This window comes from Mustela nivalis, assembly GCF_964662115.1.
Source record: "Mustela nivalis genome assembly, chromosome: 2".
In the NCBI taxonomy this organism is placed as follows: Eukaryota; Metazoa; Chordata; class Mammalia; order Carnivora; family Mustelidae; genus Mustela; species Mustela nivalis.
The window spans coordinates 186,935,285-186,950,587 of record NC_139021.1 but is presented as its reverse complement, the minus strand read 5'-3'; the positions used below and the strand labels follow the sequence as shown (position 1 = coordinate 186,950,587).

At 56.6% G+C, this 15,303-nt stretch overlaps 1 protein-coding gene across 3 annotated transcripts; it reads right to left on the bottom strand.

Annotated features, from left to right (window-relative positions):
• Nucleotides 1–1,857: 1,857 nt before the first annotated feature.
• PAOX (polyamine oxidase) lies at nucleotides 1,858–11,959 on the bottom strand. 3 transcript variants are annotated; one of them, XM_082721584.1, is made up of 7 exons: nucleotides 11,572–11,959; nucleotides 10,545–11,031; nucleotides 9,576–9,775; nucleotides 7,669–7,921; nucleotides 4,948–5,063; nucleotides 4,420–4,577; nucleotides 1,858–2,254 (listed from the first exon to the last, which is right to left on the bottom strand). In XM_082721584.1, the coding sequence occupies exons 1-7, from the start codon at nucleotides 11,753–11,755 to the stop codon at nucleotides 2,111–2,113; spliced, it is 1,542 nt and encodes a 513-aa protein (XP_082577710.1). In that variant the 5' UTR covers nucleotides 11,756–11,959; the 3' UTR covers nucleotides 1,858–2,110. The 3 variants fall into 3 exon arrangements, with proteins under 3 accessions (XP_082577710.1, XP_082577711.1, XP_082577712.1); XM_082721585.1 differs by having other exon boundaries at nucleotides 4,948–5,060; nucleotides 11,572–11,941; XM_082721586.1 differs by lacking the exon at nucleotides 4,420–4,577 and having other exon boundaries at nucleotides 4,948–5,060; nucleotides 11,572–11,930.
• Between the last annotated feature and the right edge of the window lie 3,344 nt (nucleotides 11,960–15,303).

Genomic DNA, 15,303 nt, shown 5'->3' with positions numbered 1-15,303 from the left:
CCCGCTGAGCAGAGAGCCCGATGCGGGGCTCGATCCCAGGACCCCGAGATCATGACCTGAGCCGAAGGCAGCAGCTTAACCCACTGAGCCACCCAGGCGCCCCCATGGAATTTTTTTTTTAAGGAATTCATAGATATATTAACGTTAACTACATTTTAAAATTTCTAGTTCCTCCTCGACTGTATTCAGAGCATAACTGTGATGCAACTCAGCAGCCCCTTTTTACAAATTGGTTACAATGTTCAAATACTTTAAGTGTAGTCTATGTATGTAATATCCCCCTTTTCTTTTTCAAATACGCCACGTTTTAAACAAAGCCTTCGGAAACGCTGAGGCGGTCCCGCTCCGCGGTCAACACACGGAGACAGGACTCCCGCGGTCCCCTGCTCTGCGCAGCGTCAGGTTTTAGCTTTAGTTCTGAGTCCCAGCAACTCCCCCACACACGGTGAGTACAAGAGTGTTACTCTAATGGAGTTTCCGGGAAAAGCTGCTAAAATCCCAAACACGCTTGAATTCTCAGCACAAAAATGTCACCACAGTCCCGGGACTGTGGGAGGTGAGCCCTCCCAGGCGGCTCCCAGACCAAGATGATGGAGTCAGGGGTGGAGTCAGACACCAGATGAGAATGAGGAGGAGGTTGCAGCCCCCAGCCCGCCTCACATAGCAGCCGTCCCACCAAGAGGGCAGCAGGTGCCCTGCTCACCTTTGTCCCCTGGGGTACAAAAAATGTCTCCCCAAGGCACGCGGCTTGAAGAAACCTGAGAGGTCAACAACACAGAGGGAAGCAGCATCTCTCAGAGCCCTGGGACCACAAACCTGAAACAAAACCCTGTCGCATTCCGGTTTCCCACAGCTGACTGGCAGGTGTCCCACACAAAACACTCGAGTGACAGAGCAGTGGACACACATGCAGAACTCTGGGACAGCAGCAGGGAAGCCCCCTTGGAGGGGCCATCTGACCCAGGAGGGGAAGAAAGAGATGGGCCCGTGCAGGGCGTGCTGGGGCCAACTTGGGACTGGAGAAGAGCCCAGGCAGGCATGGCCCCAAGACCTCTCCCCCAAACACACATACACGCTTGCTCATGCCTGTAGCCAGGGTCCTCCCCGCCGCCCCCACCAGAGCCCATCACAGGCTGCAGACTGAGGCACGAGTGGAGGCAGGAGCCACTGGCTTCAGGGTGGGTGCAAGGCCATAAGCCCCACCGCCTGCAGCTCCCGCACCTTCCTCCCAAGTGCCACTGACCACAGCACCAGCCTCCCTGGGCCTGTCCTGGGAAGAAGACCAAGCTCTGCGGGGGCAGCCCTGAGGCTGACCTTGACTTCCAGACTTTCTGTCCCCTCCTCAACTGGGAAGTGGCAGCACTTTGACCCGTTCCTGGGACACTTTGAGAATGCAGCAAGGTATGATGGGGTCCACTGAGCCGAGCACCCCGGCATCCCGACACACTCACCCCAACACTGCCCACTACACTGACATGCCCCCCACTCGCCCTGACTCCGCAACCACCCCCTCCTCTGCACTCTGGAGGGATTTTTTATTCACTTCCTCTGGAAAACCTCTGGCCCCAGGTCAGGATGGGGTGCCCTGTGTACTCCTGTGTCCGCACTCTCTGGCCCTTCCCCAGCGCCGCATACCTGGTGTCCACTAAGTATCTGTCACCGTGGTCCTGGGACCAGCAGTGAGAGCTCGGGAATGTCTGAAGGCGCCAGGGACAAGGGGCAACCACAGCACCCAATGTCCAGGGAACTCAAGGGAGGGGGCACCTGGCCCTGCAATGGCCCAGGCCTGGGGCCTGGCGAGGACAGGTGTGACGGGCGCCGCAGGCCTGAGCTGCAAGAACGAGGAGACACGGAGGTGTTAACAGACTTTATGTGGCTGCCCCAGCAGCAGTGGCAGCCTCCCATGCCTCATTTCTCCAAGAAGACTTCGCACTCAGCTCTAGCTAGACCCTGGCCAGACTCAGGGACATGAGAGATGAGAGCTTCCTCCAGTCACCAGAAAAGGCAGGCTGTCATTAACATCCCCAAATCTCAAGCCAGGACAGACACTGTCTGTCCGAGGAAAGGACGGTGTCAGCCTCCCCGTGGCACTGGAGGGGCGGAGCTGGGCTCAGAGCCAGGGCCCGGGCAGCTGTGCCTGTGGGTCCCGCAGAGCGATGAGCCGGTCGGCCTCCCTCCAGCCAGACAGCAGAGCCCCGTGCGTGGTGGAGTAAAACGTGCGATGTGTGGCTTCCCCTGCAAACAGTATCTGGAGCTGCAAAGAAAAGCCGGGGTTAGCCGGGCGTCAGGCCGCAGCCTCTCGCCTCTCACTGTGGCTGCAGAGCTGATGGCAAGTGTGTGGCTTTATTGTTCATGAATCCCGCAGAGCTCTGCCGGTCAGGAAGCGTGAGCAGGAATACAGACAGCAGCCACGCCCACGATCAAGAGAAAATGCAAAATGGAAACCCAACAGATGGTTTGGGATGCGATGTTAAGGACTTCACCCAAAATAAAGAGTGAAAACCCAGAGACATGGAAGTTAGGAGGGAAAAAGATTATAAAAAAAAATAAAAATGACCAGTCCCCCATCCAAACAACAAAATCCCACAAAAGAGGGAAGCAGCAGAGGAGAAGAACAGGGAGCAGAGATGATTCCAGGCTTCCTACGAGGTAAGAAAGGAAGGATGCTGCACGGCTTCGGACTTTCCGAGCAGCACTGCAGAACGTGTTCAGAACACTGAGGGACGTGCCCCTCAAACCAGGCTTGGCTCCCCACGCGCGGCTCCTATGGGGTTACGAGTTCCTGGACACGCCTCCCATAGAGAGGCAGCGTCTGTGTCCTGACCTTGAATCTGGGCAGGCTTGTGACCACTGTGTGGTGGGGTGTGGCAGAGTGGCACTTTCTGACATCCTAGCTGGGCCACAGGAGGCGACACAGCTGCCTCCTCCACGGGAATGTCTGGGCCACCACGTGGGCAGCAGCAGCCGCGCTGTGAGGAAGCCCGAGCCACTCAGAAGCCACAGGCAGGGGGGCCCGTCAGTGTCCCAGCCCAGCGCAGCCACACAAGACAAGCAGCCTCAGACGACCCCCACCCCAATCCCGAGTGACCCTGGCATAGGTCAAGTCTTCCCCACTGAGTCCCCAGACATCATGGACAGAAAGAGATGGCCCCACGTGCCCACCTACAGAGCCTGTCAGCGTAACAAAGTGGTTGTTCCCACCCCTGGGTTTTAGGGTGGTTTGTTTCTTGCTGGCAGGACTGCAACATACAGTCTAAGGGGGGAAGGACATTTCCACACAGGCAAACTTTCTCTAAAAACTCACCTCCCCTGCACCCCCTCATCAGGGAGCTACTGGAGCAAATGTTCCAGAAAGTGCATGCACGGGGCAGGCAGGACACGGGGCGCAGGACAGGCTAGGGCTGTGCGTCAGGAGCTGAAGCTGACTCGGGGGTAGGGGAGGACTTGAGAGAGGATGGAAGGAGTTAGCAGAGTCCAGGCAAGACGGGCACAGAAATCGGAGCCCTGCACACTCCCTCCCTCGTGCACGCAGTCACATGCACTTGCACATGCCACACCTCCACACACCAGCCCAGAGCCTCACAGACACACACGCATAAAGTCTCGCACAGTTGCACACTCGCATCTACAGACAGGGAAGGAACCACAGTGTCCTTGGGGCCTGGAGCAAGCAGATGAAGGAAACACTGAACAGTGGTCTTACGAAGAGCACTGCGCCACACATGGGGAGGCTGGGGCAGAGCTGAGTGCTGAGTGGGCAGAGGAGGGCGAGAGACCTAAAACCTTGTCTGCCACAGGGAGAGTCAACAGGGATGCCAAGAACTGAAAATCCAAGGAGCAACATTATGGAACAAGCAGGCCATGAAGAGATTATAAGGCACTTGGGAAACGGAGCCCTTAGTTTCAGATCATACAGAGGAATTATCATTCATTTTTAACTTGGACAGCTTTGCTATAGTTACACATCTTCCGAGGGCGTCCTGGTCTTTAGAGACCCACTCTGGGGTGTCTGCAGTAAAAGGACGTTGTCATCCCATGGTGTGGGGGATGGGCCATGGCTGCCAGTGCACAGCGTTGAAGCCACAGGCACAGCCCAAAAGTCTGGCTGGCTCATGCACATACCCGAAGTTCAACATGACTGAGTGTTTTGTAAAAAGAGGCAGATGCATGTGAGACTTAGAGATGCAGTATTTGGAGCTGAGCCTTGGCTCTGAGGGCCTGGGAAGGGGACGCTGGAGGCCTTGGCGGCCGCCGTGGTTTGTGAAGTTTGGTGTTCGTACCAGCACTGCAGGATTTTCTGATGCTTTAGGCTATGTGCGTATAAAATTCTGATAAAATAATGCATATTTCATGATTCCTAATTTCAGAAAGCACAGGGACCCAGTGCAGGGGTCCCAGCCCCGCCCACGCATGCCTCACCTGTGCCTCGGCGCCGTCCGTGGGCAGGGGCTGCGCCAGCTGGTCGATGTCATCCCCGGTGCTGCCCACGGCCACGTAGCTGTAGGAGCCCCTGGTGTACGGGGCACTGTGCCAGCGGGAGCGCAGCACGCTCCTGGGCGCAGGGAGCTGGGCGTTTCCTGCGCCCAGAGACACCCGTCAGTGTGGCCCCACTGCCCCTGGCCCCATTCCAGCTTCCCTTTAAGACCCCGCGGTTTAAACTGAAGGAAACTACCCAGGAAGAAAACCTCACCACGAGTGTACTCCTCAGAAGCTCTCCTGTCTTACCGCTTTGCTTAACTCAGGACACCCAGAAACAAAAAAAGGCAATGGAAAGTGTTTGCAAAGCCATTTCAGTTCCTCAGACATAAGAACTGAGTGACCCCGCTCGCAGCAGGAGGACTGTCCCTGGAGGGTCAGAGCACCAAGCTCGTTCTTGCAAAGCCTGGCTCCTGTCCAGAGATGGCCAGCGAGGAGCCCCCACGGTGCCCGGCCATACACGCTCCATACCTGTCACCCTGCGAAGCACTTGGGTCAGAGACAGAAGCACGTCCTCGTCGGACAGCGACTCCATGAACTCAGATTCCAGCCCGGCGATGAAGCCACAGAGGACATGGACAGACCTGCTGGGGAGACACACACTGAGACGACTTGCAGCTCACCTGTGCTCAGCCCCTGCGGTACCCCGACAGCAGGTGTGGCCCACAGCCCACCCTCCGGGGTTCCAGCCCCCAGGGACTGTGAGGCCACAACCCTTTCCACAATGCTGAGACAGTGTTTGCTTTTTCTACTCTGTCAACATCCACACTGGCGTGCAAGGCCCACAGGAGGGAACGGCTGTCCCTTCACAGAATTGGGACCAGCACATGGTGTCCTGCCATGACACATACCCCATGAAAAATAAATAAATGAACAAAAACACCAAATTCACTTGAGAATGTCCTAGATGAAGCAGCGCACACCATTAACTGTATTAAACCTCGAGTTCTGCTACACGCTGGTGTGGCACCGTCTTCAGGACAGCCTTGGGTGGTGGCTGGAGTTGCCAACTGCGTAGCTCCTTTCACAAACACCATTTCTACTTAAGAGAACGCGACCAGTATTCGAGGTTGGGTGTGTGGCAGGCAGGTTCTCGAAAACAAGCAGTGTGTCCATCACGAGGAAAGCAACTGCAAGCATTTACTGCCTATGAAGAAATTTAAGTGCTCAAGCAAAAATTACAATTTTAGAAAACTTGTATCTGCCACCAACAGCTCGATAGGTTCCCAATACCAAGAGACTTTCCTGAGATCCGTGGTGATATTAATAAACATAATTCTTCGCGGTCGTACATGAAACAGATCAGTATCTGGAATGCCCAAGCTAGGGACGGGTGCAAGACCCATTCAACGTGCAGCACAGGCACAGAGTTCGGAGCACAGACGTCCACGACGAGCTTCCAGACTCCACACGGTGCCTAGCCCAGGAGGAGCGACTGCGTCTTCAGTTTCGGTGCCATTTCACAGAACACCCGCAACCATCTGAAGACTAAGCACAACCCCTTCTCCAGACTGCGTGTCTGAGTCAAGATGTGTCATCCGCTTCAAGTGGAATGAGGCACGGCCCCACCACCTTCCAACAGCCTTGAGAGCCAAGCTGTCCGGGGCCACCCCAGACGGTAAAGGGGAGGAGAAAGGCAAAACATCACTACTCTCCTCGCTAAACTTTGTTTAAGAAATAGAGTTATTTTTATTTAATAAACGTTAACATGATTTCATTTAAAAGTATAATGGGGCCCTGAATGGCTCAGTCAGGTGACCGACTCTGGATTTCAGTTCCGGTCGTGATCTCAGGGTCTTGAGACCGGGCTGCATGCCAAGCTCTGCGCGGAGCGTGGAGTCTGCTTGGGATTCTCTCTCATCCTCTGCCCCTCCCCTCTCTCAAAAACGATGCTGTCTGTGCTAACATGGTATAGATTTACTCAGTTTAAAGAATAAGCATTTGGGGTGCCTGGGTGGTTCAGTTGTTAAGCATCTGCCTTTGATCCTGGGGTCCTGGGATCCAGCCCTGACTTGGGCTCCCTGCTCAGCAGGGAGTGTGCTTCTCTCTCTCCCTCTGCTCCTCCCCTGCTGTGGGCTCTCTCTCTCTCTCTCTTTCTGTGTCTCAAATAAATAAATAAATAAAATCTTTAAAAAATTTTTTTAAAATTTAACCGTTTTCATTTCTAGTGTGGTAAATGTACAGACACAACCACCTAACGGACACTCTTTGGAACCCTCAGTATTTTTAGAGTATGAAACGGGGTCCAGAGACCACAAAGTGTGAGGGCCACCGTCCTGGACCACAGAGCGTCCTGAGGGCTGTGGTCTCCACCAGTGTCCTGAGCACAGGCCACAGAGCCAGGCATGGGGCAGCTGGCCGGGCATGCCAGCCACCGCTCCACTACACATCCGCAGCCCTGGGTACCTTTCCAAGCCCCTGGATGTCTGCCTTCTCTTCAGTGCAAAGGACACGTGTGGGTCCCCTCCTAGGTGGGAGGGCCCCACGCACCCAGCTCCTTTGGCTGTTGGGGATGAGCTTTGCTGGAAGGCATGCCTGCATTTTGTCCTCCAGGCCCAGAATATGGTCTCCAATCCTGCCACATCTGTGTGTGGAAACTTGAACTCACATCTGCCAATCGACTACCACACACTGGCTACGTCTTTGGCTCTTACGGGAAAAATCGTCCCTCTGTCCCTAAATGATCCGTGCTCTTGTGTTCTGAGTTGGCACCAAGCCCACGTAGACTGCTTGATCCATGCGTCATAGCCAACCAACTTAGCCATGGATGGGTCTTTGATTCCTGAGTTATAAGGAAACACAAGGGTGTTTCCTCAATTACTGCATCAGGTTGAGATACTGTCTCCCAGTTACAGACCCTTCCATGTTTCAAATTCCTTCTGTAACCTACACACCCCAGCTTCCTGGGAATTTCAGTAAACATTTCTTACTGATTGAACACGCCCTCCCGGCCACAAGCTCATTCTAGCACTTAAGACACACCAACAGGCTGCCTGCAAGAGGCTTCCATCCAGCCCTGCAGTGGTTAGAGCCCCAGTGTCCGTCATCAGTGCCCTTGGGTGCCCTTGGAAACCCACCCAGAAATGCCCCAGAAATGCCTCAGTGAATCAACAGCCAAACTAAGGCCAACGAACCAGCTCCTCAATGCTGGTTCTGAGCGGGTCCTCAGAGAGACTCAAGCAGCATACATACTCAAAGGAGGGCAGGACCAAAAAGCCAATGAGCTTCTTGAACCAGACGTGCCGCAGCTCAGACGTGACGTCCTCCAGGGGTGACGTGTCCTCCCATACCACCTGGATGTACTGGCAGTCTGGCTCCCAGAAGGGCTCCTCAAACTCCAGGAAGATTTTATTGTTGGTCCCAAAGCCCATCTTCCTGATCGCTTCTGCCTTCTCAGTGGGCAGTGGTGGTTCAAAGAAGGTGTCCAGATGTTCTTTAAGAAAACCTGGAATTCACAAGTGGACTCAACTTACACCACGTAAATCTCATAAACTGGAACTGACAGCCACAGGAACCCATCCAGATGCCCATCAGAGGAGTCAGCAAAAGGAGGCATCCAGAGCCCATGTCTACTCGAGACCCACACCAGCCCCAGCTCAGCTGGGCTCCCAGAAATCGGGCTGGCTCTGGCCACTGGGACTCTGCCTCAGTAAACAACACCGCAGTGGAGGGACGTGAAAGGCCCCATGGCCACCTGCTCAGGCAGGGACAGTTGTCATGCCCCACCCAAACTGCTCTGTAGGACACTGTCTCACTTTGAAACCTATCTGCCTCTCAATGTCTGCAGACCCCAATGCTCCAGGATAGTGTGGAGAAGCACCACAACACACAGGCTCTCTCCAGAAGCCACAGGAAAAATAATCTGCATGCCAAAAAAATTTAATTCTGGGCCAGAGTCAGACAACAAGATGGACTGTTTGCAGCACAAGCCAGTCTCCTTACAACACAGGTAACCTGCAAGCCGGTAAGTAAAGGACAAACAGCCCAGGAGGAAACAGACCCACAGAGGCTGCAAGGGCCCACAGACGGGTCCCACGCCCCCCACCACAGTCCCATTTTCCCAGACCCTCAGCCCGGCAGCTCCCACCACCGTGATTTATGCCACAGATACAGTCACACAAGTGTTTGTGTTTCCACCACACAGATGGAAAATGCTTTGTGAAACAAAAAAAGTGAAAATAGGCTGAATTTCCATCAACTAAGGAATATTCAGCAACGACCCTCACGTACAAGGAAATACTATGTGCCTATAAAGTGTGACCGGTGTCCCCGCTCCCGGTGAGCCACACCAGCAGACACAGTGACGCATCCACTGGTGAGAGCGGGGGCCCCGCAGGCAGCACTGCAACACAGACGCTGGCGGGGCGGGGGTGGGGTGCTGACTGGGGCGCACTGACGGATGAACCGAGAAAGCAGGGGGCGGCAAACAGAGCAGCAGAAGACGATGCTAGTACATCCAGTGTGGTTGCACGTGTGGGAGACAGGAGCAGGGTGCTGAGCGAGCTAACCACAGCCGCATCCCGTCCCGAAGGAACCCCGGGAACCCACATCTTCCCTCAGCTCGGGCCCTGCCAGCTTTGTGAACCTGCACAACTAACTGCTGTCATTCCATCCACCTCTGTCCAAGAGGACAGGGAGATACACGTCCCCAGCTGCCTGCGGGGTCAGTGAGACGGCACAGGCCCAGCTCGGCTCAGCCGCCTCCACCTTTTGTCAAGTCGCCGAAAGAGCTTCTGTCTTGGGCGTCAGATCTAGAATCAAACAGAACCATGTGCTCGAGCCATTCCTTGATTACACCAGGACGGAACCTGAGAGCTGGCTCTCACACCCACTTCCGTCTCCAAGAAAGCCCAGCAGGGGGAACCGGAGGCCGTGTCCCCGCCTTCTCATAACCGTCCTTGGAAGGAGCAAGACACACGTTTTCTCTCACTGTGAAACTCAATGCCAAAGCACGCAGCTGCTACAAACACGAGAGAATAATCCTGTTGGGAGCTAGACTGAAAACGGGAGCTACCACCGGACCCGGCCCTCCAGAGCCTGCTGCCGGGGCCCCGGGGGTGGGGGACCAAAGGGAACCCCGACGGGGCAAACAGCTTTACCTAAGGGCACAGTGACGATGACGTGATGTGCAGGGAAGCAGGCTCCGTCCTCGCACTCCACCAACACTGGAAACGTCTCCCCGAGAGACGAGGCTTCCTTGAAGGACCCATTCCAGTGAACGGTCTTCACAGGCTTGTTAAAAACAATCACGTCCTCTGGCAAGGAGGCCATTATGTGGTTTGTGAGCCCCTGGTAGCCCCTAGGAGACACAGAGGTGTGGGCGTTTTCAGAGGAAGCTGCCATAGGAGGAGGCCCTGCAGGGAAGTGGGAGGAGGGCAGGGTCTCCTCGGGAACACAGACACCACTGCCCAGGCTGACAAGGGGATCAGGTGAGCGTGAGCAAATGGAGGTTACTGAGGGTTCCTCCCCACCCACCTGGAACCTGCTTCTGATCACAAATGCCCTCCCCTGCCAGGAGCCTTGGGGTGGTGATGCCAGAGAGCCCAGCGGGACAGTCCTGTGAGGGCCTCTTGAGTGCTCGGTGGGGGACAGCCACCCGCCACAGGGGTGGGCTATCTGTCCATCACAGAGGCTGGAGCCTTACGCAGCACTTAGCACATGAGAAGCCTCATAAACAGGGGAGGAAGAAAGCGTGATGAGAGGTACGGCCTTCTTTTTTTAATCATCTTTTCTTGAAAATAAGTCTTTTTCCCCAGTGAGCAAAACTAGAGAAACAAACAGGCAATCTCTCTGGAACGAGGAAGACCAATGGCCTCCTGGCCTCTCACCCTTCCCCTACTTCCCGAAGCTCAACCGGTAAATGGAAAGGGTCCCAGGGTGCATGGAGGGGAACCAGAGTACCTGGACAGGGACCAGGGTCCATAAAGGGGGGGAGGCTCAGAGGGGACCTGGGTACATGGAGGGGGTCCCAGGGTACATGAAGGTGGACAAGGGGGTATGGAGAGAGGCCTGGGGCGCCTGGAGGCGGCGCATGGAGGGCTGACTCGGTGGGTGGGACATGCACATACCCAGGAAAGGTGCAGTCCAGCCCTGGCAGCACGGTGTACTCCCCGAAGGGCACGAGGGCCACCAGGTCCATGCTGTGGGTCCCGCTCACACAGCACTCCACGTTGAAGAAGCTGTTGAGGACGGCCAGCTTGAGCTTCCTGGTCTCCTCATCCTCAGGCCAGCCGGCCGCACGCTGACGGATCTCCTTCTTGAGGTACTCCCCAACACTGGGCACTGGGGCGTCCGCCGTGTGTAGGAACTCCCGAGTCTGGTCTATGAGACCGTAGAACAGACTCGCCATCTCCACTACCAGCTCACGGCTCACACTTACCCCAGAGCTGCCATAGGACACGGAGGGCAGGCCCACATGACCCCCAGTTTCGGTCAGTTGGTTCTCCTCTGACAAGTCCTTCTCCCTCAGCAGCTGGTACTTGGCAGCCAGCTGAAAGACCGGGTTGCCCTGTGAGGGCCCGTGGATCCAGTGGGCACCCAGCTCTACCACACCACCTGGCAGGGGCAGCAGATGAGACTTGGAGGTTCTCTCCCCACAAAGGCCAACCCTGAGCCCTTCTCCTGGACCGCACCAGCCCCGCCCTCCCCAAACATGCTCTGAAAGCCCCAACAGAGGACACAGGGTCCCTGAAGACTACAGTCCTAGGGCCTGCTCAGACCTAGTTTTAGGGGAACATTTGGCCTGCGCCCGCCTTCAGAGGACATTTAGAGAGCCGCTACGGGGGCAGAAGGGGTGCCTGGGGGTGACCCGGAGGCTGGAGGAGGAGCTCCTCGAGGGACACAACCAGAAGGACTGCAGAGACACAGGCTACCCTCCCCGGCAGGGGCCGGCCCTGCCAACGCGACGGCCGAGTTTCGGGCACCAGTGAACTCGGCCTCATTCATGGGCGGGGCGGGAGGGGGGAGAGCGGGCAGGCAAGGCTTCCGGGTCGGCCAACCCCGGGTGCAGGGCTGCCCGGGAGCGGCAGAGCCCGGGGCGCACCCGTTGGGCTCCGGAAATGGGCTCGGGGAAGGGGTTCCGGGAGAGGCCGTTACCGAAGCCGCGCTCCGAGCGGATGCGGCCGCCGGCGCGGGCAGTGGCCTCCAGGACCCGCAGCTGCGGGAAGGCCGGGTGGCGGCAGAGCCTCTGCGCGGCGCCCAGCCCCGCGATTCCGCCGCCCACCACCAGCACCCGCGGGCCGCGGCCCGAGCCCTCCGCGCGGCCTCCGCTCGACTCCATCGCGCCGTCCCGGGCAGTCCCCGTGCGCCCCCGCCGCCCCAAAGCGCGGAGAGCGCAGAGGATCCCCGGCAGGGGCGGGAGGTGGGGCGCGGGGCGGGGCTGGAGGCGCAGCAATGGGGATGGGTGGGACCGGGTCCGGGCACCCGGCGGCCTGCGACGGGACTGGGGGCGGGGGCGAGCCGGGACCCGAGCGATAGGGAGGGGCGGGGCGAGGGCTCGAGGCGGACGGGAGGGGAGGAGTTGGAGGCGGGGCGATGGGGGCGGGGCGAGAGCTGAAGCTGGGAGAGGCGGGTCTGGAGGCGGGGCGATGGGGAGGGGCGGGGCGAGGGCTCGAGGCGGACGGGAGGGGAGGAGTTGGAGGAGGGGCGATGGGGGCGGGGCGAGGGCTGAAGCTGGGAGAGGCGGGTCTGGGGGCGGGGTGAGGGCTCGAGGCGGACGGGAGGGGAGGAGTTGGAGGCGGGGAGATGGGGGCGGGGCGAGGGCTGAAGTTGGGAGAGGCGGGTCTGGAGGCGGGGCGACGGGGAGGGGCGGGGCGAGGGCTCGAGGTGGACGGAGGGGCGGGACGGAGCTGGAGGTGGACGAGCGGGGCGCGGAGGGGCGGAGCGATAGCGAGGGGCGGGGCGGGTAGGTGTTGCGAGGAGCACGGCGGAGGCCACGCCCGGGCTGCGCCCACACCACGTGACCGTATGGGCTGGGCCTGGGGCTTCCGCGGGAGATGCCGCCCACGTTTGGGCCGCAGGGCGGAGTGGGGGCGAGCGCCGCTGGGTGGGAGTGTGCCCGCCGTCGGCCTGTGCGCGGGGCGCGGGCCTGCTGCTGGCCGACGTGGGCGCGTGTCCCCTCGGAGGGAGGATGGCGCCGGCCGTGCGGGCGGCTCGTGTCTCCTTCCGAAGGAGACGTGGGGGAGGCGACCAGAAGGTGGAGGAGGCGCCTCTCTCCTGCCGCCGAAAAGCGCGGTGAGCGCCTTCGCCCGGGACCCCGGGGCGCCTATGGATGAAAGTCCGAGGCGGGCTGTGGTGTCAGGGTGGGGCGGGGAGAGCTGAGCGCGTCCGAAGTGGGGCTCTTCTGAGTGTGTGTGGGCACAGGAGTTTATACACACGAGGTACAAAGTTCAAGAGAAAGGGGCCCCTTCCCCGCCACCCGCCCCAGGAGACATTTCGTGCGTATTCAAGCACGCAGGCCTTTCTAGAGAACTGCCCTAATTCAGGGAGGTCTGTTCTCTACTGTCTTGTGAGGGTTAGAAAGCTTCTGCCCTCTGCCCAAAGGCTTTCCTGTAACAGGGTGTTAGGGCACGTCATTCCTTCTTAGTCATGCGCTAGATCCTGCTGTCCTAACCCACTGGGAGGCTTCCGTGGACTTTCTGTGGCCCCGTGTTCCAGCCAGTGAGGGTGGCCGGGATGGGAGGCTCTGCAGCCTTCAGCTACCACTCCTAAGTCAGCTCCAGACTGGGTAGATGGTCTCTGTCTGGGTTTTCCCCTCTCCATGTCCCAGAGGATTCCCTCCTGTCCCCCTGTGCGGGCTCTCCTCGGCCATCTATTCTTGTTTCTTAATTCACTCACCTGTTTGGGTGAAACTGAGAAGAGGTGTCTGGGAGATCATTTTTTTTAAAATACTGCGAACCTGAAAATGTCTTGGTTTCACCCTCACACTTGATTTGTAGTTTGCCTAAGCATAGAACTCTAGGTTAGAGACCTCCTCCTGCAGGCTGTGAAGGCATTGTCTCATCCCTTCTAGGAATGCGGTTAGGAAACTCACAGGCAAGGGCACCTGGGTGGCTCAGTGGGTCAAGCATCTGACTTTCAGCTCAGGTCATGATCTCAGGGTCATGGAGTTGAGCCCTGCATTGGGCTCTCAGTTTAGTAGGGCGTCTGTTTGTCCCTCTTCCGCTCTCCATCCCCCCATTCGTGCTCTCTCTCTCTCTCTCTCTCTCAAATAAATAAAATCTTAAAAAAAAAAAAGATTCACAGGCACTCAAATTTATAATCCTTTACCACAGTGGAGGCTTGTTCTGCCCTTCAAATATTTAGGGTCATTTGCTGAAATTTCACAGTGTGGTGCCTCCATGTGCCTGGACTTTCACTATGTTGGGAACTCAAAGTCTGGAAACTCTGTCCATCAGTCCTGGGAACGTCTTTCATGGGTTATTTCACTAATCAGTTGTTTCCACCAATGATTTATCCCCCATGTGCTGTTACGCTTTCTAAAATTCCTACTCTAGGGGCACCTGGAGGGCCTTAGTCATTACGTGTCTGCCTTCAGCTCAGGTCATGATTCCAGGGTCCTGGGATCGAGCCCTGAGTAGGCTTCCTGCTCAGCGGGGAGTCTGCTTCTCTCTCCCACACCCCCTGCTTGTGCTTCCTCTCTCACTGACTGTGTATGTGTCAAATAAATGAATAAAATCTTAAAAAAATAAAATGAAATTCCTACTTTAGGACATCAGAGGTTCCAGACTGAACCCTGGATGCTCAGCGTATTCGCTCCTGTTTTCCATCTTTACCTGTTGCTCTGCTTTCTGCAGGATTTCTCCCCATGAGGCTTTTGTTTTTGCTGTCACAGAGTTTAATTTCCAAGAGTTCTTCTTCCACACATGTCTGTTTTTAGAGAAATGTGCTGTTCTTCAAGGAAGCGATGTCTGAGGATATAAAAAGAAACTCTGAAGTGGCATTCTCCTGCTTTGGGAGGTTTGTTCCAAATTGTTTCTTCTGTTTCTATCCTCCAGGAAGACACTTTACACGCAGGCGAATAGTGTCTGTTTGCTCATGAGGAGGAATAGGCCAAAGGGATGTTTGGAAATAGGTTTGTAAGTGGGGCTCATTGAATTTGAGCTTGACTCTGCACTGCTCAGGGTGGGGAGCTGTTAAATGGGGAACCCCCCATCAGTATCTCTAAGTCCTTCCTTTGGGCTGGCCAGGTTCCCCAGTAAGATCTTCCAGTGTTCTTCCTGCAGCATATAGGTCTGGCTGCTAGTATTTTTGAAGCCAAAGAATGGACAGGAGTGGGGAGGGTCAGCATTCTGGGTGCTGGAGACCCACCTCCAACTGTGCCTTCTTCCAGAATCCCTCTGTGCAAAGACAGATGTCCAAGCTGCTGCCAGAATGGCCTAGGGCCAGTACTGGTAATTGAACAGCTTCTTAAACATGAGGGAACCTGTTCAACAAATTCAAGGTGCTCAGAACTTGCCCCGGAATAAAGACAAATCCCCCTTATGGCATTCAGAAAATGGACATAGAAATATACATAAATATGTGATTCACAGTGAAACATACATGCAAGGGGTGCATGGGTTTTTGAAGAATGATGTTGGGAGAGGTGTTGCCATCGGCAGAAAGTGGTGTCTGAAAATCCTTGCAGAGTGCCCAGACCAAGGCTGCCCCCTCTCCTGATACTGAACGGTTTCTGTGGCTGGTCATATAAGAAACCAAGCAGGTCAAGGCGCGCATGAGTGACTGCCAGGAACTGCCTGCTGTCATTCTGCACCCATCCCAGCTCCCCAACACGGTCGTTGACAGCTGGCTGTGCACTGCCCCCCGACCCAGGGCTTGCGTCACTGT